The 22,432-nt window shown below is 45.4% G+C and overlaps 1 protein-coding gene and 1 non-coding gene across 2 annotated transcripts; one reads left to right on the forward strand and one right to left on the reverse strand.

Annotated features, from left to right (window-relative positions):
* The first annotated feature begins 11,294 nt into the window (after positions 1 to 11,294).
* On the forward strand, positions 11,295 to 13,154 carry FAM50B (family with sequence similarity 50 member B). The gene is made up of 2 exons (XM_012440277.2): positions 11,295 to 11,382; positions 11,658 to 13,154. Exon 2 carries the CDS (start codon positions 11,681 to 11,683, stop codon positions 12,665 to 12,667), a length of 987 nt encoding a protein of 328 aa, XP_012295700.1. The 5' UTR covers positions 11,295 to 11,382; positions 11,658 to 11,680; the 3' UTR covers positions 12,668 to 13,154.
* Positions 13,155 to 17,696: 4,542 nt separating this feature from the next.
* LOC135269316 (U6 spliceosomal RNA) lies at positions 17,697 to 17,804 on the reverse strand. The gene has a single exon (XR_010337622.1). It is a non-coding gene; the product is annotated as a U6 spliceosomal RNA (small nuclear RNA).
* Positions 17,805 to 22,432: the final 4,628 nt, after the last annotated feature.

Below are 22,432 nucleotides of genomic sequence, written 5' to 3' on the forward strand. Positions count from 1 at the left end.
ACTCTTGGATGCAAACCCTGCAAATATGGTAGCTGTGTATGGTGGTTGCATGGATGATTTCAAGGATAAAATGCAGGAAGCGTTCACCTTTGACATTTCACCTGCCACTGGAATATCAATATCCTTAACATCACTCATAGTAAGTTCTTCCAGGGAAAACAGGATGTACCATCCAGCAGACACCAAGATCCAGTCGTTTTTGGCTGGGGTACAGTGGTGCCATCTCAGCTCACTGCAACCTCTGCTGCCTGGGTTCAAGGGATTCTCCTGCCTCAGCCCCCTGAGTAGCTGGGATTACAGGTGCCTGCCATCACACCTGGCTGATTTTTGTAGTTTTAGTACAGATGGGTTTCACCATTTTGGCCAGACTGGTCTTTTTTTTTTTTTTTTTTTTTTGAGACAGAATCTTGCTCTGTTTCGAGGCGCCAGGCTGGAGTGCTGTAGTGCGATCTCGGCTCCTCACTGCAACCTCTACCTCCCGGGTTCAAGCAATTCTCCTGCCTCAGCCTCCCAAGTAGCTGGGACTACAGGTGTGCGCCACCACACCCAGCTAATTTTTGTATATTTTTAGTAGACACAGGGTTTCCTATGTTGGCCAGGATGGTCTCGATCTCTTGACCTCGTGATCTGCCTGCCTCGGCCTCCCAAAGTGCTGGGATTACAGGCATGAGCCACTGCGCTTGGCCAGCCCGGCTGGTCTTGAACTCCTGACCTCGTGATCCACCTGCCTCTGCCTCCCAAAGTGCTGGGATTACAGGAGTGAGCCACCACACCTGGTCATCAAGACCCAATCTTAATACCTAGAACAATTATAGATAATCCCACTGGCTCAGTCAAGATCCAGCAAGTTAATTCTGGTTACAAAGAAAGCATGGCTATGAGTTAGTAGACTCTCAAACCATTACGTCTTAGGAAGAGTGTGTCTGAGAATGGGCTTTCTTTGTGTCAGAGTGGCTATCTGTACATGTTTTGAGGAAGCATTTGGGGAAGCCCCAAGGCACAATGCCTTTGTTGTCATGATCACTGACACCATTGACAGTCAGTTATATTGCACAAGTAGCTCAGCATGTGCCAAGGAGCCGGAGTCTACTGAAGGACAGTGTGTATTGAAGCCAAGGACAGAGGGAGGCATCCTACGGTCCCTGAGATCACCTTCCGCACTCTGAAGGGTAATAATCCTCTGCCTCCACACAGATTTGCATTATCAAGAGAAGATACAGGCTTCTTGCAGGCTTTTTCAAAATCTTGGTTAATATCAACCAAGACACTGGGAAGGAAGGAAGTCATGGGCTAAGAGTTTCTTCTGAATAAACGACAACACAATAACAGAACTCAGGGCCGAGCTTGGTGGCTAATGCCTGCAATCCCTGCACTTTGGGAGGCTGAGGCAGGTGGATCACAAGATCAGGAGTTCAAGACCAGTCTGGCCAAAATGGTGAAACTCCATCTCTACTAAAAATACAAAAATTAGCTGGGCATGGTGGTGCATGCCTGTAATCCCAGCTACTCAGGAGGCTGAAGCAGAGAATTGCGTGAAACCAGGAGGCGGAGGTCGCAGTGAGCTGAAATCACGCGACTGTAGTCCAGCCTGGGTGACAGAGCGAGACTCTATCTCAAAAACAAAAACAAAAAATTAGCCAGACATGGTGGTGGGTGCCTGTAATCCCAGCTACTCAGGAGACTGAAGCAGGAGAATCTCTTGAACCCGGGAGGTGGAGGTTGCAGTGAATCGAGATCGCGCCACTGCACTCCAGCATGGGCAACAAGAGCAAATCTCCTTCTAAAAAAAAAAAACAAAACAAAACAAACAAAAAGCCATAGCATATAAGCCAGGGCTGCGGGGTCACGGTATAAAACAGCCATAGAGTCCAGGATGTAACCAGCTGGTGTGTTGCACCTGCCCCACCTCCAATGAGCAGAGCCGAGCGTCACCCAAAGGTTGGAGCACATTCTTTGAACCTCAGCAGGCAGAGTGCCCCATGCTGGAGCATCAGCAGATGAGCTCACAGGGTCCACTGGCTGCTTCCAAAGCTTGGATCAACTGGAATAAATAACGGATTTTCCTCCACATGTGCCCTGAACAGCACCTCTGAAATCAAAGTGAAAGATGAGCATGATCCAGGCATTTGTCAACACTTACATAACTATACACCCAAAAGAGCAAATTGTGCTGCTGTGTGTACATTTAAAAATAAATATAAAAAAGCTTTAGGGAAAAGCCTAGCTCAAAGTGTAACTAGGGATAAGTTTTAAGCAACAAGCTCATGTCTTTTTATTTATTTGGCCCCAAATGAAAGCAATGAGTGGCAAGAATATATACCACCAAGTTGTTTCTTCTTTTGTGGATTTCTTACGACAATCAATGGTGCTTCTAACAGAAAATACAAGTCTGCAGAGAGTTAAAAGATGGGGAGGGTGGGCGGTAGGTCCGACCCATTAGGAGCCACAGCAGGAATTGTCCTGTTTATACATTGCACAACTGTCCTGTCACTGGGGCAGTATCTTCCATGTTTGCAAGCTGTTTAACGAATAAACCCTAACAGTGATGAGCCAAGTAGAATACACACTGGCAACCACAGATGATAACACAACTCCCCTGGGGCTGGGGGGTCCCTGGAGGATCGCGAGAGCGCTGGGAAAATTATTAAGCGGTCTGGTTTTCCATGAAGCTTGGGGTGTGAGTGGGTTTATCAAAAGCTCCAGGGTGCTCCAGGGTGGTGGTTCCCTGGGCAGGTAGTCACAGTCACAAGAGAGACCTCAGAGAGGCGTTCTCTACAAAAGGTCTGAAAGTTAAGGGAATGCATTCACACGAGTCAAACAGCACCGTCTGTCTCCGTTGATTGTTATAATGTTGTCAGACAACATAAATAATCCGACATACTCATTAGCACCACAAATGAGATAACAGCCAGCAGCTCTCTGATTTGCTTTGGTCTTCAGGGTTCTCCAAGAGTGCTTAGTCCTTCACTTGCTTACCCAAAGTCAATGCTAGGTTCAGGTATTTTCTATTATTATTATTATTTTTTTTGAGTCAGAGTTTCACTCTTGTTGCCCAGACTGGAGTGCAGTGGCATGATCTCAGCTCACTGCAACCTCCGACTCCCAGGTTCAAGTGATTCTCCTGCCTCAGCCTCTCGAGTAGCTAGGACTACAGGCACGCACCACCATGCCCAGCTAATTTTTGTATTTTTAGTAGACATGGGGTTTCACCGTGTTGGCCAGGATGGTCTCGATCTCCTAACCTCGTGATCCACCCACCTCGGCCTCCCAAAGCGCTAGGATTACAGGCATGAGCCGATCGGTTCAGGTATTTCCTAAAGCACTTTCCTATCTCAGAATTTCAATTCCTGAACTTATTAGACAATTGTTCTTCATCTGCTTCAAGTGCCAAGAAGTTGTTTATCTCAGGGTGGTCCCCCTCTACCAGTCTCATTATCCTGCAGCAGTCATCCTGGAAATCATTTCCAGGAACAGCCTTGCCTGCTGCAAACCCAGCTGTCCCTTGGCCTGCTGGCCCTTGTGACGCTCAGGATGTTCTGCTGGGTGCTCATGTTGGCTGTGAGCAGTGTGCACTGCGGCCGTCCCTGAGCCCAAAGGTCCAGCAGAGTGGCAGTGGCTGCCCCAGCAGAGGAGGCTTCACCCAGGATCACTCCAAGTTGGGAGGAAATAAAAGTTTCAAGGCAATCATCAATCCCTCCATCGTCCCCTTCCCGGGACCTGAACCCATCTGCTTTCAGTTTGATGAAGGAAAAAGATCATGGAGGTATTTAGATACCAATCATCTTTGCTGAGGACAAGAGGAGAAAACAAGCCGGGTGCGGTGGCTCACACCTGTAATCCCAGCACTTTGGGAGGCCGAGGCGGGTGGATCACAAGGTCAAGAGATCGAAACCATCCTGGCCAACATGGTTAAAGCCCATCGTTACTAAAAAATACAAAAATTAGCTGGGTGTGGTGGTGCATGCCTGTAATCCCCGCTACTCGGGAGGCTGAGGCAGGAGAATTGCTTGAACCTGGGAGGCAGAGGTTGCAGTGAGCCGAGATCGCACCACTGCACTCCAGCCTGGTGCCTGATGACAGAGCAAGACTCTGTCTCAAAAAAAAGGAGAAAACAAGAGGAGAGGACTGCCAGAAAGCCAGAGTTGGCTTCAACACACATTTTTAAATTGCCTCCATGGGCTGTGACTCTGAAATGTAGTGTGAAAAGCCACCTCCGTAGCACCTTTCAAAAATAGAAGGGTCCTGGAAAAACTGGCCAGTGTCATATTGTAATCTTTTCTACATGTTTCTACACAAAACAACACTTTCCTCTTCTGTGTTCCTTGAAGAGGACAGTGGGGGTGGGCTGGTGGGGGACATTCCTGATACGTTTAGTACATATGCTCATCTAGGCAGGCTTCTGACTTTTTCTTTTTCTCAGACTCTTTTCTATGCAGGCATGAGCTCCTAGCCACTCTCCTCGGCCCCTGCTTTCTGTCATGTCCCTCATTTCCCTGGTGACGTTTCCAAAAGCTGTCCCCCAGGTGATGCTTTGCCACTTCAAAATAAAAGATGCACTGCCCTTTGAAAGAGCATCAGAGCTTCTCTCTGTATCTGCCTGTCTCCTGGAAAGTACCTGTGGGACTGTATCTACCTTCACCCAGCTGTACTAAGCCCCGTACCGGTGAAAACACCCCATAATTTTATTTTTGAGAAACCTGTAAAAGACGTAAGAGCATACTATTAAAATAATATTTGCCATAAGTTTCTAAAAGATACTTTTCATCAAGTGAAGGAAGTTCCCTTCTAGGTCTAGTTCGCTATTGATATTTTATCTCCTGCAGGGATTGAGATGTTATTAGTGTAGTAAATTACACACATAGAGACTCTAGTGTGGAACTACCTTTGAGAATGGCCTCTTCTGTTCGTTTTCATGTATGTATTCATAAACTGCTGAATTCCATTTGTTAATATTTTGTTTGGGCTTTTTGCCATTCCATTTATAATTAGGATTGGCGCATGCTTTAATTTCTTGCACTTTTCTTATCTGGCTTAGAAATTGACAACATCCTTAACACCCCCGTCTTCACATGACCTGGCCAGACGTTTCAATCCATCATAAGAAAAATTAAATCTTCATCCCCAAAAAAGAAAGTCAGTAGATGAAATTTAAAATTGATTAGTCACAAAATAGCAATGTAAGAATTATTAGAAAATGAGAAGATAAATACCAAAAGAAAACAACTGAAAGGAATGGAGGTCATTGCCTCCAGGGAAGAGAAAAATAGGAAACTGCTTGCTTTTTTTGTTTGTGAAAATCATCCTTTAGGATTACTTTTCTTTTTAAACCAAGAATATAAAACCGTGTTCCATTCTTTTAAACTGTTTTATCAAACATGTATTACTTTGATACAAATGGAAGAAAAAATTTAGGTCTCACAGCTCAGACATTTATGGTGCAGAATTTATTTTGAAATTGTGACATCTCTTGGGTTTCATTTCTCCCCCAGGGAACACACAGAGAAGTCATAGGTTGCTTGTTCAAGCTTTTTCCTTCTAGCATATTTTGTGCTTTCCTGTCTCTGAAGATACGAGGTTTCTTCCCCTACCCCCTACCCAACTGCATGCTGAAATATTGGCTTTCCACCAAGCAAAGGTTGGAAGACATTTTTAAACCCTTTATTAGAAAACATGCAATAATATTATTTGGATAGCCCTTGAAGGACTTCTGATCTGGTGGAAGAATTCTGGGTTCATGCACTAGTTCTTTTTTGGTACCTGGCTGATGTAAGGTTCTGTGGCTTTGCTTTGACAACTGGTTCAGGACACCGTGGTGGTGGTAGAGGGATCGTTGAGTGGGGATGCTATCAGGACACACCCTATACCCAGGCCAGGCCCACCATCAGCTGTTTCATTTCAAGGCTGCCCCTGGAGAGGACAGTATATCTGTCACTTATAGGATAATCAGTTTAAAATAGAATTCAGACTGGTGGAAAGTAACATGAAAACCGATCATGACAAAAGGTGTTATCTGGGAGGTTTTGTTATTGTTGCTTGTACTCAAAACTAAATCCTTTTTCGCCTGTTAAAATAGCTTTAGCTTTGTGAGATTTTTAAAACATTGCTGCTGTTTGCATACTTTGTGACTAAGCCTGGAGGAGAACACATTTTTTTTCTAAATTAGTTTGTGTATTTAATCAACATTTCTGAGTCACTAGAACAGAATGCTATTCTCTCCCCTCTGTTGTATTATTGCTATTGATACTTTTATTTTTTTTTAACAATAGAATGTACCACATTTATTTAAAGCAATGACTATGATGATTATATAAAAACAAGAGGAATACTGGCTTGGCATGGTGACTCACGCCTATAATCCCAGCACTTTGGGAGGCGAGGTGGGCAGATCACCTGAAATCAGGAGTTTGAGACCAGCCTGACCAACATGGTGAAACTCCGTCTCTACTAAAAATACAAAAATTAGCCGGGTGTGGTGGCACATGCCTGTCATCCCAACTACCTGGGAGGCTGAAGCAGGAGAATCACTTGAACCCAGGAGGTGAAAGTGGCCGTGAGCCAAGATCGTGCCACTGTACTCCAGCCTGGGCAATAGGGCGAGACTCCATCTTAAAAAAAAAAAAAAAAAGAATACTTAAATGGAAAAAAGTCATCAAATGGGATGCATCATTGCTAAATATATACAGATCTATGTGCACATAAAATATTAGAAAGAAACTTGCACACGTTAATAGTTATGTTACTTATGTGTTCATGTTGAGTGCTTTTTATTTCTTTACATTTCTTTTTAAACTTTTCTGTAACATGCCTATTTCCTCCTTTATGACAAAACCTATTTAGAAGATAAACCACAATGTCTGAATCAGGTTATAATAACTGAAACGATCATTCTTTTTTATTCTATTTATTCTTCTTTCTTAATATTTCACCAGTTGTGTGGGCTCAGGTCCTCATTCTCATTTTGTTGAAAGAATTTAAGAGCTTAAAGCAGTAGCGTTTCGTTTGGTGGGTACTTTTCACTGAGAACTGAGGCTGAAAGAGGAAGTTACTACCTTGGAACTTAGGGGAAAATTCTACAGAACAATGTATCAGACTTTTAGGATAAATCTGCTTCCTTCTGCTGTTTTTCTTGTTAAACTTTTCTGAGAATTTGAGGCTCAACCTTTTAATTCTGGGAGCTGGCTACAGTATTTGGAGGCCGTGACTGAATTCAGGAGATTGATGCTGGGTAATGGGAGGATGGATGATAAGGTTTAGGGGTGATATTGACATTCAAGTTCTGATTCAATTAGAGAAAGGTTGAATATGATATTTGTGGCCAAACTATAGTTGATTGAATTACAGTTTAGCAGTTTGGATCATTTAATTGAAAAAAGATGTGGCGAGGTTCTCTTGCTTATGTTGAGTGTAATAAAGGTAATTATATGGGAAACCTGAGAAAGGAGACTACTGGTAACTTTGTCCATCTGTGGGTGGTAATGGTGATGGTGGGTGCTCGAGGCTTCCTCTTGCAGATGACATTTGCGCTGATCTTCAGGGATAGCACAGCGAACGGCAGGACTTTCCAAAAAGAACATGTCCAAAGGTAACAGTTATGAAAAGACATCTTCTATTCAGACACGGTGAAAAAGCCGGGTGGGTGCTGCATGGGTCCACCTATTAGAGACCTTGGAGGACAAAGAGATTCTGACATGGATCTTACAAGGGAAGCTGGAGTTTTTCAAGTAGGAGAGTGATGTTATCAGTTTGATTTTTAATGAAGATCTCTGGGGATATTGTATAGAAGTTAGACAAGAACAAGAATACAGGCATACCTTGGAGATAATGTGGGTCCAGTTGCAGACCACCACAAAGACAGTCACATACATTTTAAAATTTTCTAGTGCATATAAAAGTTATGTTTACACTATACTGTAGTCTAGTAAGTATTCAGTAGCATTATGTCTGAGAAAATAATGTGCATCATTTCATTAAAAATACTTAATTACTAAAAACTGCTAATGATCCTTTGAGCCCTCAGTGAGCTGTGATATATCTGCTGGTGGAGGGTCTTGCCTCAGTGTTAATGGCTGCTGATTGATCAGGGTGGTAGTTGCCAAAGGCTGGGCCTGTGGCAAGTTCTTAAAATATGTCAACACTCAAGTTTGCCGCTTTGATTGATTCTTCCTTTCATGAAAAATTTCTCTGTCGCATGTAATGTTGTTTGAATCAACTTCTTCCAAACTTCTTTTTTTTTTTTTTTTTTTTGAGACGGAGTTTCGCTTGTTACCCAGGCTGGAGTGCAATGGCGCGATCTCGGCTCACCGCAACCTCCGCCTCCTGGGTTCAGGCAATTCTCCTGCCTCAGTCTCCTGAGTAGCTGGGATTACAGGCACGCGCCACCATGCCCAGCTAATGTTTTGTGTTAGTAGAGACGGGGTTTCACCATGTTGACCAGGATGGTCTCGATCTCTTGACCTCGTGATCCACCCGCCTCGGCCTCCCAAAGTGCTGGGATTACAGGCTTGAGCCACCGCGCCCGGCCCCAAACTTCTGTTAATGTTGGTGTTTTACCGCCTCCCCAAAATTGTGAATGTCCTTAATGGCACCTACAGTGGTGAATGCCTTCCAGAAAAATTTCAATTTACTTTGCCCACATCCGTCAGAGAAATCATTATCTACAGTAGCTATAGTCTTTGGAAATGTGTTTCTTAAATAATAAGACTTGGAAGTCAAAATTACTCCTTGATCTATGGGTTGCAGAATGGACGTTGTGTTAGCAAGCATGAAATCACATTAATCTCCTTGTGCATCTCCGTCAAGCTCTTAGGTGACCAAGTGCATTGTTAATGAGTAGTAATATTTTGAAAGGAATCATCAGAGCAGTAAGTCTCAGCACTGGGTTTAAATCATGCAGCAAACCATGCTGTAAACAGACGCGCTGTCCTCCAGGCTTTGTTATTCCATTATAGAGCACAGGCAGAGTAGATTTACCATAATTCTTAAGGGCCCTAAGATTTTCAGAATGGTAAACGAGCATTGGCTTCAACTGAAAGTCTCCAGCTACATTAGCCCCTAGCAAGAGAGTCAACCTGTCCTTTGAAGCTATGAAGCCTGGCATTGACTTCTCCTCTCCAACTATAAAAGTCCTAAATGGCCTAGTCCTAAATAGCAAAGTCCTAAATGGCAAAGTCCTTTTTCCTTCCAGTGGAAGACTGTTTTGTCTGCATTGCAAATCTTCTGTCTAGGGTAGCCTCCTTCATCAATGCTCTGAGCTAGATCTTCTGGATAACGTGCTGCAGCTTCTCCATCAGCACTTGCTGTCTCACCTTGCACTTTATGTTATAGAGATGACTTCTTTCCTCAACTCATGAACCAACCTCTTTGGACTTTTCTTCTGAAGGTTCCTTACCTCTCTCAGCTTCACAGAATTGAAGAGACTTAGAGCCCTGCCCTGGATTAGGCTTCGGCTTAAGGGCTTGTTGGGGCTGATTTGATCTTTTATCCAGACCACTAGAACTTTCTCCATATGAGCAATAAGGCTGTTTTGCTTTCTTATCATTCGTATGTTTACCAGGGTAGCACCTGTAGTTTCCTTCAGGAACTTTTCCTTTGCATTCACAACTTAGCTAACTGTTTGGCAAAAGAGGCCTAGCTTTTGGCCTTTCTTGGCTTTTGACATGCTTTCCTCACTAAGCTGAATCATTTCTAGCCTTTGATTTAAAGTGAGAGACGTGTGACACTTCTTTTTACTTGAACACTTAGAGACCATTGTAGGGTTTTTAATTAGCCTACTTTTAATATTGTTGTTTCTCAGGGACTAGGGAAGCCTGGGGAGAGGAAGAGAGATGAAGGAACAGCCAGTGAGTGGAGCAGTCAGAACGTACACAGCATTTATCAATTAAATCAATAAATGTCTTTATCTGCTATGTGCACACTTCGGCGTGCCCCCAATTACAATAGTAACCTCACAGATCACTGATCACAGATCACCACAGCAGATATCATAATGAAAAAATCTGAAATATTGCAAGAATTACCAAAATGTGACACAGGAACACAAAGGGAGCACAGCGCTATTGGAAAAATGGAGCCAATAGATGCCTGATGCAGCACTGCCACAAACCTTCACTTTGTAAAAACAAAACCAAAACACACAATATCCGCAGAGCTCAATAAAATGAGATATGCTTGTATTCTGGTGATGGGGCAACAATGACAAGGCTTTAGATGAAAAAAAAGAAAAGAAAAGAAAAGAAAAACACCAGGTGCCAGTTTCCTAGATTAAGGCAAGTGGTGGGGAATGGGAGAAAAAGCAAAGCGTGAAAGGCTTCTCTGTAACTGATTACATGTGAAGGAACGTCATTCCAGGAAAACGCCTAGGTTTCTGGTTAGGACAATTTGATGAGTGCTCATAACGTGATCTATGCTCCTTTGGATGTGTATTTATCATATGATTCAGGCTTCTTGGTAAGGTTATGTTCACAGGCATTGTTGCTATTAGACGGGGAAGGTAGAACTGCAGACATATATTTCACAACCAGCTTTTCCAAACTAGGTCTCATGAAGCACCGGTTTCAGTGAGTATTACCAGATCTCCTGGAGCGGAGAGATGGTCACAAAACATGAACTGGTCTCCTCTGCTCTTGGAGAGTTACGGTGGAAACTGGCATGTTAAAGGCTCACAGTAAAGACACTGCTATACTTTTAACTCAGTTTCCCATGGTTATTAGAGCCTAGAATTTGGGGGAAACTGCTGTAAAGGTCAAACAATCTCAGAGTAGGTTTTGTCATGAAATTGGGGGTCGAGAAGGACTCTATTATCAAAGAATGGCTGTTGTGTTGAGGCAATAAGAACGAATACAAGCAGTGGTGCGCAAGCAATCTTCACGGGAGGGTCTCGGCGGGGTAGCGTGAGAAGCGGGAGGAGACGCGGGAGGAGGGTTGGAGAGTAAGGCTGCAGCCTTGCAGGGCGGTTGCAAGGCTCTCTGGATGGCGACAGCACCCTGAGCTGCGCCCACACGCACGCACCGCAGGTCTGGGCAGGCGCGCTGCCCACAGCACGTAAACTGTAGCCCCACGCAGCCTCAGCTGGACAGGGACAGAGGCGCCTTCGCCAGGCTCCTCCCCGCGCTGGCCCGCCCCTCAGGAGCACTGACCCTACCAGGAGCCTGGGCTCTCCCCAGGGCCCGCCTCTCCGGCAGGGGGCAAGCCGCCTCCACTTCCTGTTTCCGCAGCTGACCTACCAGGAGCCTGGCGCTCTCCTCAGGGCCCGCCTCCCCGCCAGGGGGCGCCGCATCCACTTCCTGTGTCCGCGCCTGTCACGGGTGGGCCTCTGCTTGCTTGCGGGTGGCTCTCTTGGAGCTCAACTCCCGCTTGTCTCCGTTCGACCGAGTGCTTGAGCAGGTAAGGGTCCGCTCTGTAGCCCAACCGTCTCTGTATGCCGCTCCCCAAATTCAGCGCTGCGCTCTGGCGTGGCAGCCAGCAATTACGTGTGGCCGTTCGTATTTGCATTTGTTGGTGCGTGGCGACACTACCAGGTTGGTGGTTACCCTAGCAGGTCGGCCCAGCCCCGGAACGCTTCCATCACGGCCGAAAACCCTGTGAGGAGGCGCTGCTACGCATTCCCCGCCGTTGCGCGGGCCCCTCTATACCTTCTGCATTTTTCTTCCTTGCTGCAGAGCCCACCGGGTAGCCGCGGGCGATGGCGCAGTACAAGGGCACCATGCGCGAGGCGGGCCGCGCCATGCACCTCCTCAAGAAGCGTGAGAAGCAGCGGGAGCAGATGGAGGTGCTGAAGCAGCGCATCGCCGAGGAGACCATCCTCAAGTCGCAGGTAGACAAGAAGTTCTCCGCGCACTACGACGCCGTGGAAGCCGAGCTGAAGTCCAGCACGGTGGGCCTGGTGACCCTGAACGACATGAAGGCCCGGCAGGAGGCCCTGGTCCGGGAGCGCGAGCGGCAGCTGGCCCAGCGCCAGCAGCAGGAGCAGCAGCGGCTGCAGCAGGAGCGGCTGCGCGAACAGGAGCAGCGACGCGAGCGCAAGCGCAAGATCTCCTGCCTGTCCTTCGCGCTCGACGACCTCGATGACCAGGCCGACGCGGCCGACGCGGCCGAGGCCAGGCGCCCCGGAAACCTGGGCAAGGACCCCGACGTGGACACCAGCTTCCTGCCAGACCGCGACCGCGAGGAGGAGGAGAACCGGCTCCGAGAGGAACTGCGGCAAGAGTGGGAGGCGCAGCGCGAGAAGGTGAAGGACGAGGAGATGGAGGTCACCTTCAGCTACTGGGACGGCTCGGGCCACCGGCGCACGTTGCGCGTGCGCAAGGGCAACACCGTGCAGCAGTTCCTGAAGAAGGCGCTGCAGGGGCTGCGCAAGGACTTCCTGGAGCTGCGCTCGGCCGGCGTGGAGCAGCTCATGTACATCAAGGAAGACCTCATCCTCCCGCACTACCACACCTTCTACGACTTCATCATCGCCCGGGCGAGGGGCAAGAGCGGGCCGCTCTTCAGCTTCGACGTGCACGACGACGTGCGGCTGCTCAGCGACGCCACCATGGAGAAGGATGAGTCACACGCGGGCAAGGTGGTGCTGCGGAGCTGGTACGAGAAGAACAAGCACATCTTCCCCGCCAGCCGCTGGGAGCCCTATGACCCCGAGAAGAAGTGGGACAAGTACACCATCCGCTGATGCCTACCTGCCAGCGTGGAAACCGGGGGAAAGCACTAATTTCTGTGCCCCGTCACCGTGACCTTGATTTCTTCCCCCGAGTGTAAGAAAGACAGAGGGTTCTCGTGAATCACATTAGTTGTTCTGTTTGCTGATGTTATTCTTTCGTTGCTTGGTTGGTCTTTTCCGTGTATTTCAGTGTTGCTACCTGGATTTGCTGCATTGCTCTGCTGAGCTGTGTTGAAACCATGACTGGGCCCACTGTGAGACAGAATGGGGGCACATTTTTTACTTAGCGGTTATGAGCATGGACTTGGGGGCCACACTGACTGAGTTCGATTCCCGACGCAGCTTCCTCCTTGCTGTGTAGTTTTGGGCAAGCTTATTAAACCCCCGTGCCTCAGTTTAGTCACCTGTAAAAGGAAATAAGAGCACCTACTTCATAAGATTGAAGATTAAGTTAATATTTGTAAAACACTTAGCACTTAATAAATGTGTTTTGTGGTTATTCTTATGGTTTTTGTTAATTTATTTAAAGGACTGTAGTGACCTAGTTCGGAACCAGTTGAGGGCAAAGGTGGACCTGCCCATCACTGGTCCCAGGATCAGCAGTTTTAAATGAAAACTAGATTGGAGAATATGGCTTAGACCAGCAACCAAAGACATGGGGTTCTACTATTAGCACCCTCAAGTTTGGGTCTTGATCTGCTATGTTGGAAGGGCAGAGGAAATAGCAGACATCCAGCCAGCCAGTTTCCAGAAACCTTTGTGTTCCTGTGGCTCACCTGGGGATCTTGCTGGAATACTGTTGATTCAGTAGGTCTGGGGTAGGGCCTGAGATTCTGCTTTTCTAACAAGCTCCCAAGTGCAGATGCTGCTGGTCCAAGGGTCTCACTAAAGGTAGGAAGAATCTGCTTCACACCCCAATGTGTTCAGAGCCAAGAGCCTGTCCTGTGCCCTGACCCTACTTGGATGGAAACTCAGGGGGAGGAGTTCATAAGAGGTGGAGAGAAGGCAGCCATAGAGCATTTGTTCTCTGACCAAATACCTGGGAGCCAGCAGGAGGGGCTCGCAGAGGTAGGGGAGCAGCCCCCCTCTGGTGACCCTTAGCTGGGTTGTTTAGCCCCAGAAGTTAGGAGGACAGAGAGCTAATCCAAGTAGCCTGCAGTGTCAGTACCACTTTTTTTTCTTTTGCTCCAATATGGCTCCACAGGGCAGAGTTACAGATCCTATCTTTATTGAAAATGTTTGTATTTTATTCATTGTGAATTCTTTCTTTACATTAATTTTGATTTCTTAAAATACTGTGTTCAAATATTATTTGATTACTGAGTGGCATTTCCTTCCCCTTAACCTTAATGACCAAGGTGGGTGCCTCACTCATCTTACCCCAGTCCCAGACCTGAGTGTGGGAGGGACATTAGAGTTCTTGCCTCAGCCCATAAGCAAGAACTTCCATCGAAACATTAGCCCTCTAGGGCAGTGGGTCCCTTAGGGTCATCAGAGAGGCTTTTAAACTTCTCAATTCAAAGGTCAAGCCTAGAGCCAGCTCTCAGGGTCAGAAGTGGACATCAGTGTTTTGAAGCTCCCCAGGTATTTGGTCAGAGAACAAATGCTCTATGGCTGCCTTCTCTCCACCTCTTATGAACTCCTCCCCCTGAGTTTCCATCCAAGTAGGGTCAGGGCACCGGACAGGCTCTTGGCTCTGAACACTTCATTGGGGTGTGAAGCAGATTCTTCCTACCTTTAGTGAGACCCTTGGACCAGCAGCATCTGCACTTGGGAGCTTGTTAGAAAAGCAGAATCTCAGGCCCTACCCCAGACCTACTGAATCAACAGTATTCCAGCAAGATCCCCAGGTGAGCCACAGGAACACAAAGGTTTCTGGAAACTGGCTGGCTGGATGTCTGCTATTTCCTCTGCCCTTCCAACACAGCAGATCAAGACCCAAACTTGAGGGTGCTAATAGTAGAACCCCATGTCTTTGGTTGCTGGTCTAAGCCATATTCTCCAATCTAGTTTTTATTTAAAAGTTGGTATGCTGACTACAATCTAAATCCTGCCTTACTTCTTAATTGTTTTGGTGTTACTTAGACTTAGGTTCAACTGCACATCACAAAATACACAAAGTACCTATAGCTTAAGCAAGCCTATTTCTCTGCTTCAGAAAAGTCTAGAGGTAAGTTGGCCAGAGCATCAAGGACCCAGGCTGCTTTTACCTTGTTTCATCATATGTGTCTTCCACATCCACGGTTACTTCATAATCCAAGATGGCAGCTCCAGCTTTAACCATCACATCTACATCCTAGAAAACAAAGGTAAGGGGAGAAAGAAAGTTCAAAAGACATAAAACAGCTGTTTCTCAAGGAAGAGTCCTAGAAACCAACGAACACTATATTGGTTGCCAGAACTTGGTTACCTGACCACACCTAGCTGCACGGGAAGCTGGGAGATACAGTCCTTATCTGGGAAACCAAGTTCTATTACTATGGGAAAAAATGGAGAGCAGGAATCAGGGGATAAATACAATTTCTGATGTGGTCTATCCCTTTCACTACAAAAATATCCAAGTGTATCCTTTCCCTGCACATAGCACACTCAGTCCTAATGCAGAGAAGACCACCACAAGGGCCCAGTAGTTACAGATGGGGTAACATACAGGACTTTCCTTCAAGTCTGAATGTGGCTCTTTGTCATCTAGCTACTTATAAACTAAAGAATAAGCAAGCTGTCCTCTCCGGTACCTGATATGCAGTGGTGAAACAAAACAAAAAAAAAAAATTAGCAAAAGGGGATGCAAAGGACCAGCAAGAGCCAGTTCTCTGGCCACTGTCAAATTCTGAGAGGTATTGCAAAGACTCTGTCTGCCTTGGACGTATCATCCCTTGGCTGCACTGGGTCCACTGTCTGGGAGGAACTCCTCAGTTCATTGTCCCTCAAACCCCTGGCTTTGCTCTCCTGAGGTCCTCCATGACCACATCCAAGCCCCATTCGGCAGGGCTGCAGATTTTTTGCTGCCTGCTTCCTGCTTATGCAGATTTGGGGAACAGAGATTGCTTTCATAGGTTTTTCAGTCTAGACTAGTGGGTTTTTTGATAATTCAATTCTCTCAAAAACTTAGATGGATTTCTAGTCAGTCCCATGTACAATGAATTAAGCCCAGCCAAAGTTATTTTCTAGACATGATGTTAAGTATGAAACTCTGGTTTTTACTTCCTAGCTTCTGAGCTCTGTCCACCCCACTCCCTAAACTTAATGAGGGATACCTTAAAACAATAGAATGGGGTGGGAGGATGACCCCATTAGTGTCCTCTCCAGCTTTACATGGCACCCAGCATCAATTTTATCTCCTGCTACGGCTGTGCCTTCGAAACCACTAATGGTAACCTAGGTTGGGCATAGTAAAGCATTTGACTTTTTATTCCAACCCCCGAGATTGTTGGTACCATTTGTCTGATGAAGAAATTGAGTCTCAATGAGCCTAAGTCACTAGAATGGGGTCACATAATTTTGGAAGTGGGAATTGGTTGTATAATAAGAACTATATTTGGTCTTTGTTCCAGGTTCCTGGTACAGAGCTCCTAAATCCCTTGGAATTTTCCTGAGTGATAGGAGTGTCTTTTGATATTAATAACAAACCCCTTCCAATGTCACCTGTGTTTACCCTAATGAGGTGACCTTGGGTGGGGCCCCTAGTTAGCTTCAGAATGGGCATTCCCACCAGAAAGAACAGTGACTAAAGGATTGGAACTTTCAGCTCCACCCACCAACTGCCAGGACAGTTGGGGTGGGAGCGGGAGTCTGGAGGTTATGCTCACAAAGACTCTTGAACAACATGATATGATGAGCTCCCAGGTAGTGAATGCATCTTTGTGCAGGGAGGGTGGCACCTTAACTCTGCAAAGGATCAAAACTTCTACACTCAGGACCCTTCTGGACCTCGCCCTATGCACCTCTTCATCTACAGCCTTTGTAATATCTGTAAAATAAACCAGGAAATGTAAGTTGTTCCCCTGAGCTCTGAGAGCTGCTCTGGCAAGTACGGTCATGGAAACTCCCAATTAATAGCCAGTTGATCAGAAGTACAGGAAGCTCAGACACAACTGGTGTAGGAAGCAAGGGCAGTCTTGCAAGACTGAGCCCTTCATTTGTGGAATCAAAGCTATCTTCACGGGGTTAACAGGAATTCTGGACAGAAATATAGTTATAATAAGCATTAATCAGACTATAATTTGACCCACTTCCTTATAACCGAAAGTCATTAGATACTGACCATGCATATCCCCATTGTTCCTATAGATAAGATTTCTGATGTTAGAATCCTAAAGCTTCTAAGAATTGCTTAAGATGTCTTTCAGATCCTGAATCCCAGCAAAACACCTGACGCCAACCAGTCTGAACACTCCCACAAAAGAATGGAATCAGCATGAGAATAACATTTCTTCATTTCCCTGTCCCATAATTTCAGCTTGCTCTCTTTGACCAATCAACAGTCTCCACACTTTGGCCCACCACAAAACCCATAAAAATCCTAGCCCCTAGCTCCTTGGAGAGATGGATGTGAGGTTTCCTCTTTTCTGTTTGTTCGGCAGCTCAACAGTTAAATCTCTCTGCTGCAACCTGGTGTCTCAGCATATTGACACCACCACGCACATCAGGCAGAGGACCTGTTATGGATACAGGATCTGATGCTAGCAACAGGGAGGAAGTGTCAGAATTGAACTGAATTATAGGACACCCAGTCTGTGTCGGAAAGTTGATCAGAGTAGGAAAAAACCCACACATCTGGTGTCAGAAGTGTTCTGTGTGAGAGTGTAGTCACAGTCTTTTCTCAGAGACTTGAACCCAAATCTGTTTGTCTTTAGCATCGCGGTTTGTAACTCCATGTCTATTCACTGTCGTTGAGCGTGCACATTGTCTAAAGATACAGTGCTACAGGCTCCTGAGAAAAGCAGCTGTCTCCTTTTCTCCCTCTCACTTCCAGTCCCCCAAAGGTAACTACTTTTCAATAGAACCTCTAGAAATTTACCTCTGCATTTCCTTTTTTTTTAATTAAATGGAACGCTTCACGAATTTGCATGTCATCCTTGCCCAGGGGCCATGCTAATCTTCTCTGTATCGTTCTAATTTTAGTATATGTGCTGCCAGTAGCTAGCACTACCTCTGCATTTCTAAATAAAATGTATCTTGCTACTACCTGAGTTTTTAGTTTTAGGCATTTACCTTTGGACTTCCTGTTATAGATGATAAGTATTTGGCACTCTTTATTCCCTCTACTTCTCTGTCAACCCTACCACACATATGAACACTAGCCACCACCCATCCCTCCAGCATAAGTAAAAAGTAATTTTGATTAGGTTAATAGTCATGTGTTTGCAATATTATGATCATACACATGCTGCAGAGTATATTATAAACAATCTTTTGTCATTTCTGGAATTAATAATTTTATTGTTTTTTGATTGACTTTTCATATTATTATTATTATTAAATAACCCTCATACTTCCTAACAACTGTCTTAATCTCCTCTCAGATTTAGCCCTTAGCATATTAATCATGATTTAAAAAATTCCAATGCCCGGGTATGGTGGCTCAGGCCTGTAATCCCAGCACTTTGGGAGACCAAGGCAGGCGGATCACGAGGTCAGGAGTTTGAGACCAGTCTGGCCAACATAGTGAAACCTCGTCTCTACTAAAAATACAAAAAATTAGCCGGACGTGATGGCATGTGCCACTACTCGGGAGGTTGAGGCAGAAGAATTGCTTGAACCCAGGAGGCAGAGGTTGCCTTGAGCTGAGATCATGGCCACTGCACTCCAGCCTGGGCAACAGTGCAAGACTTCATCTCAAAAAAAAAAAAAAAAATTCCTAATCTGCTGGTTTCAACATTCCTGCCATATCTGACTTGTTCAAGCTTTTCACACTGTTTGTTGCCTTTTAGTATGCCTTATAATTTTTTTATTGAAAACCAGACATGATGTACTGGATAAAAGAAACTGCTGTAAGTAGGACTTCGGTGATGTGGAGGTAAGATGCGGGCGAGGAGAAGCCCTCTCTAGCCCTACGGTTAGGTGTCGGTTTTTTTTAGTGAGTTTGTATCTTTAGCCCATGAGGGTCAGACAATCTCCCTCTCCATCCCCCACCCCATCAACACTTGGGTGGAACAGGATGACTTCCTTCTCCCCCGTGGGAGGCTAGAGCTGGCTGGACTTGGATACAGTTGTCCCCTCTTATTATCAGTTTTGTTTTTCACAGTTTGTTACCCAAAGTCTGAAAATATTAAATAGAAAATTTCAGAATAAATAATTCGTAAGTTTTCTATTTTAAGCCCTTTGCGTAACATGATGAAATCCTTTGCCATCCCATACCGTCCTGCCTGAGATATGAATCCTCTTTTTGTCTGGCGTCTCCTCACCTGTAGATGCTACCCTCCTATGATTCACTGAGAAGCCACCTCCGTAATCTGATCAGCTGTCACAGTATTGCTATGCTATGTGCAAGGAACCATTTTTTATTTCATAATGGCACCAACAGGTAAGGGTGTGATGCTGACAATTTGGATATGCCAACGAGAAGCCATCAAGTGTTTCCTTTAAGTGAAAGGTTGAAAGTTCTCCACTAAAATAAATAATCAGGCCTGGTTGCGGTGGCTCACACTTATAATCCCAGCACTTTGGGAGGCTGAGGCAGGCAGCTCACCTGAGGTCAGGAGTTCGAGACCAGCCTGGCCAACATGGTGAAACCCTGTCTCTACTAAAAATACAAAAAAATTAGCCATGTGTGGTGGCAGTCACCTGTACTCCCAGCTACTCAGGAGGCTGAGGCAGAAGAATCATTTGAACCCAGGAGGCAGAGGTTGCAGTGAGCTGAGATCACCCCACTGTACTCCAGCCTGGGTGACAGAGCAAAACTGTCTCAAAAAACAAACAAACAAACAAACAAACCAAACTGATATGCTGAAGTTTCTAATTTCTATAGTAAGAATGAATCTTCTATTTGTGAAATTGTGACAAAGGGAAAGGAAATTTATGCTATTTTTGCTATTGTACCTTGAACTGCAAAAATTACGTCCACAGTGCAAGTGCTTAGTTAAGATGGTCAATAAAAATTTAGTCAATAAAAATAGCCAGACGTCTTCATAAATTTGGGGCAGAGACTATTTCTTACAAAGGGTTATAACCTACAGGCTGGGAAGTGAGCCTACAGCCAAAACCCAACACAGGCACTTTGCGGGAAGAAAGGATGGAACAGGAATTTGCATTGAAGGGGTTGGCTAAGTCTACACATTCGACAGGTTATAGGAGGAGCTGTGAATATTCATGAAGAGGATCTTACATGTTCATGTTCAATTGTGGGTGGAGATTTAACATTTAAACGCATTACAATTAGGTATATGTGAAAAGATAAAGCAGGGACCTGAAGGCACTCAGCGTGCAGCCTCTGTAAACCAGTCAGAACCAGCCTGCGGTCGGTGGTCTCTTATCAGGAGAAAGTTACTGAAATCAGTCCCTTGTCCAATCACAGCTAGTTACGGTTTGTGGAACAGGGGTTGGGGTCAGTTAGTCAGTGCCTGGCAGTGAATGGGCTGCAATTGTTTCAATATCTCAAGACCAGAGCTTGTTCAACTGCTAGAGAAAAAGAAAACCCGTGTAGCAGTTAGAACAGAGTTTATTCTTTAAGTGTAGTGGTGTGTGACTTAATCCTTGCCTGGCATGGCCTGCGGTCCTGTTTATAATTTGGTGTCTTATTGCCACAGAGAGTCTGTTTTGTCTGTCTCATAATCTCTGATTTTTTTTCTTTTAAGATGGAGTCTCGCTCTGTTGCCAGGCTGGAGTACAGTGGTGCGATCTTGGCTCACTGCAACCTCTACCTCCTGGGTTCAAGTGATTCTCCTGCCTCAGTCCCTAGTAGCTGGGACTACAGGTATGTGCCACCACACCCAGCTAATTTTTTTTTTTTTTTTTAAGACAGAGTTTTACACTTTTGCCCAGGCTGGAGTGCAATGGTGCCATCTCAGCTCACTGCAACCTCCACCTCGCAGATTCAAGCGATTCTCCTGCCTCAGCCTCCCAAGTAGCTGGGATTATAGGTGCCCACCACCACGCCCAGCTAAGTTTTTGTATTTTTAGTAGAGACAGGGTTTCACCATGTTGGCCAAGCTGGTCTTGAATTCCTGACCTCAGGTGGTCTGCCCACCTCAGCCTCCCAAAGTTCTGGGATTACAGGCGACAGGCATGAGCCACTGTGTCTGCCCTGAGTCACCACGCCCAACCTTGATCTCTGTTTTAACATTAATGCTTGTGAGTTTTGTCTAAACCACAAACGCGAAGGAGCATAACGAGGCATGTCTGGCCTCTTATCCTGCCATGGCCAGAAACTCAGCTTTTCAAGTTTTCTGGGGTCCTTTTGGTCAAGACGGGGTCCATTCAGTTCGTTAAGGGGCTTAGAATTTTATTTTTAGTTCTCAATGGAAAAGACATTAAGTTTGTGGGTGGGAGACATGAACAGGAACGTGTTCCGATCGATGGCAATCAGGGACCCACTGGGGGTCTCAGAACGTATCCCTTAAAGGTAAGAGGAGACTACTGTATTTCCCTTTCCCCGTGTCAGGCAGGCTCTGATACTCCCGCAGCAGGTTAGACTCTGGTTATTTAGCTTCTCCTGAGGGCAAGCTGTGTTAAGAAGAACAGAATGCTCTGAACTCCCAAAAGTGTGCCTCTCCCACGACTGCGTCCTCTGGAGCTTTTTGCTGTCAGACTTGGACACACTGAGCTTTCATCAATTCACCAATTATAGTTCAGGTTTCCTTCCCTGGCACTAGTTCCTGTGGTTTCTGCTGGCAGGATTCTGCTACGGTAAGCTGTAACTTTCTGTATCCACCTGTTTCTCCGATCCCTGGGGACGGCAGTTTGCCCTGTGACTTTACTTCTCTGATGAATCCAAAAAGGGTTGTTGCTGTTTCCGTTAGTTGAGCTTTTAGCTTGTTGTTAGGACAGAGTGGTGACTTCTAAGCTCCTTATATGCTGGGCTGGAAACCAGAAATACCCTCCTCTCAATATTTACAAGCATTGAGCATTCTAATAATTTCAGCTGCTTGAAAACAGAGCCCGCTCCAGCCTGGTTGTTCTCTGTTGTATAGGCAGCATTCTGGAATCCCTTCACCATTGTCCTGAGATTTCCCTCGACTTCTCTCATATGTTGAATTACATCATGTCCTATACCTTGGGCTGTTCGTTATATCCTCTTTCTTAATTTTTAATGAATTTGGGGAATTTTCAACCATTATTTCTTCAGACACATTTCCTCTTCCTTTCTTTCTTTCCTTTCCTTCTGGTACATCCAGTATGCACATGCTGGTGTGTTTAATGGTGTCCCACACTGCTCTGAGGCTCTGTTTATTTTTATTTTTGTTTCTCCAATTCATAATTTCTATTGATCTATCTTCAGGTTTGCTTATAGTTTCTTTTGCCAGCTCAAATCTATCTTTGAGCCTCTCTAGTAAATTTTTCATTTCAATTATCATGCTTTGCAACTTTTATTTCGTTCAATTTTATCACTTTGTTCTCTTTATATTTTCTGTTTGGTGAGGTATTATCATCATACTCTCCTTTAGTTCTTTGAACATATTTATAATAACTGCTTTGAAGTCTTTGTTATGCCCAACGTCTGCATACTTCATGGGGAATTTCTATTGCTTGCTTTATTTGCTGGACATAGGTCACACTTTCCTATTTCTTTGTGTGTCTTTTTTTTTTTTCAGACAGAGCCTTGCTCTATCACCCAGG

This window comes from Aotus nancymaae, unplaced genomic scaffold (genome assembly GCF_030222135.1).
Source record: "Aotus nancymaae isolate 86718 unplaced genomic scaffold, 86718_ANA_hifiasm-v0.15.2.pri h1tg000051l, whole genome shotgun sequence".
Classification (NCBI taxonomy): Eukaryota; Metazoa; Chordata; class Mammalia; order Primates; family Aotidae; genus Aotus; species Aotus nancymaae.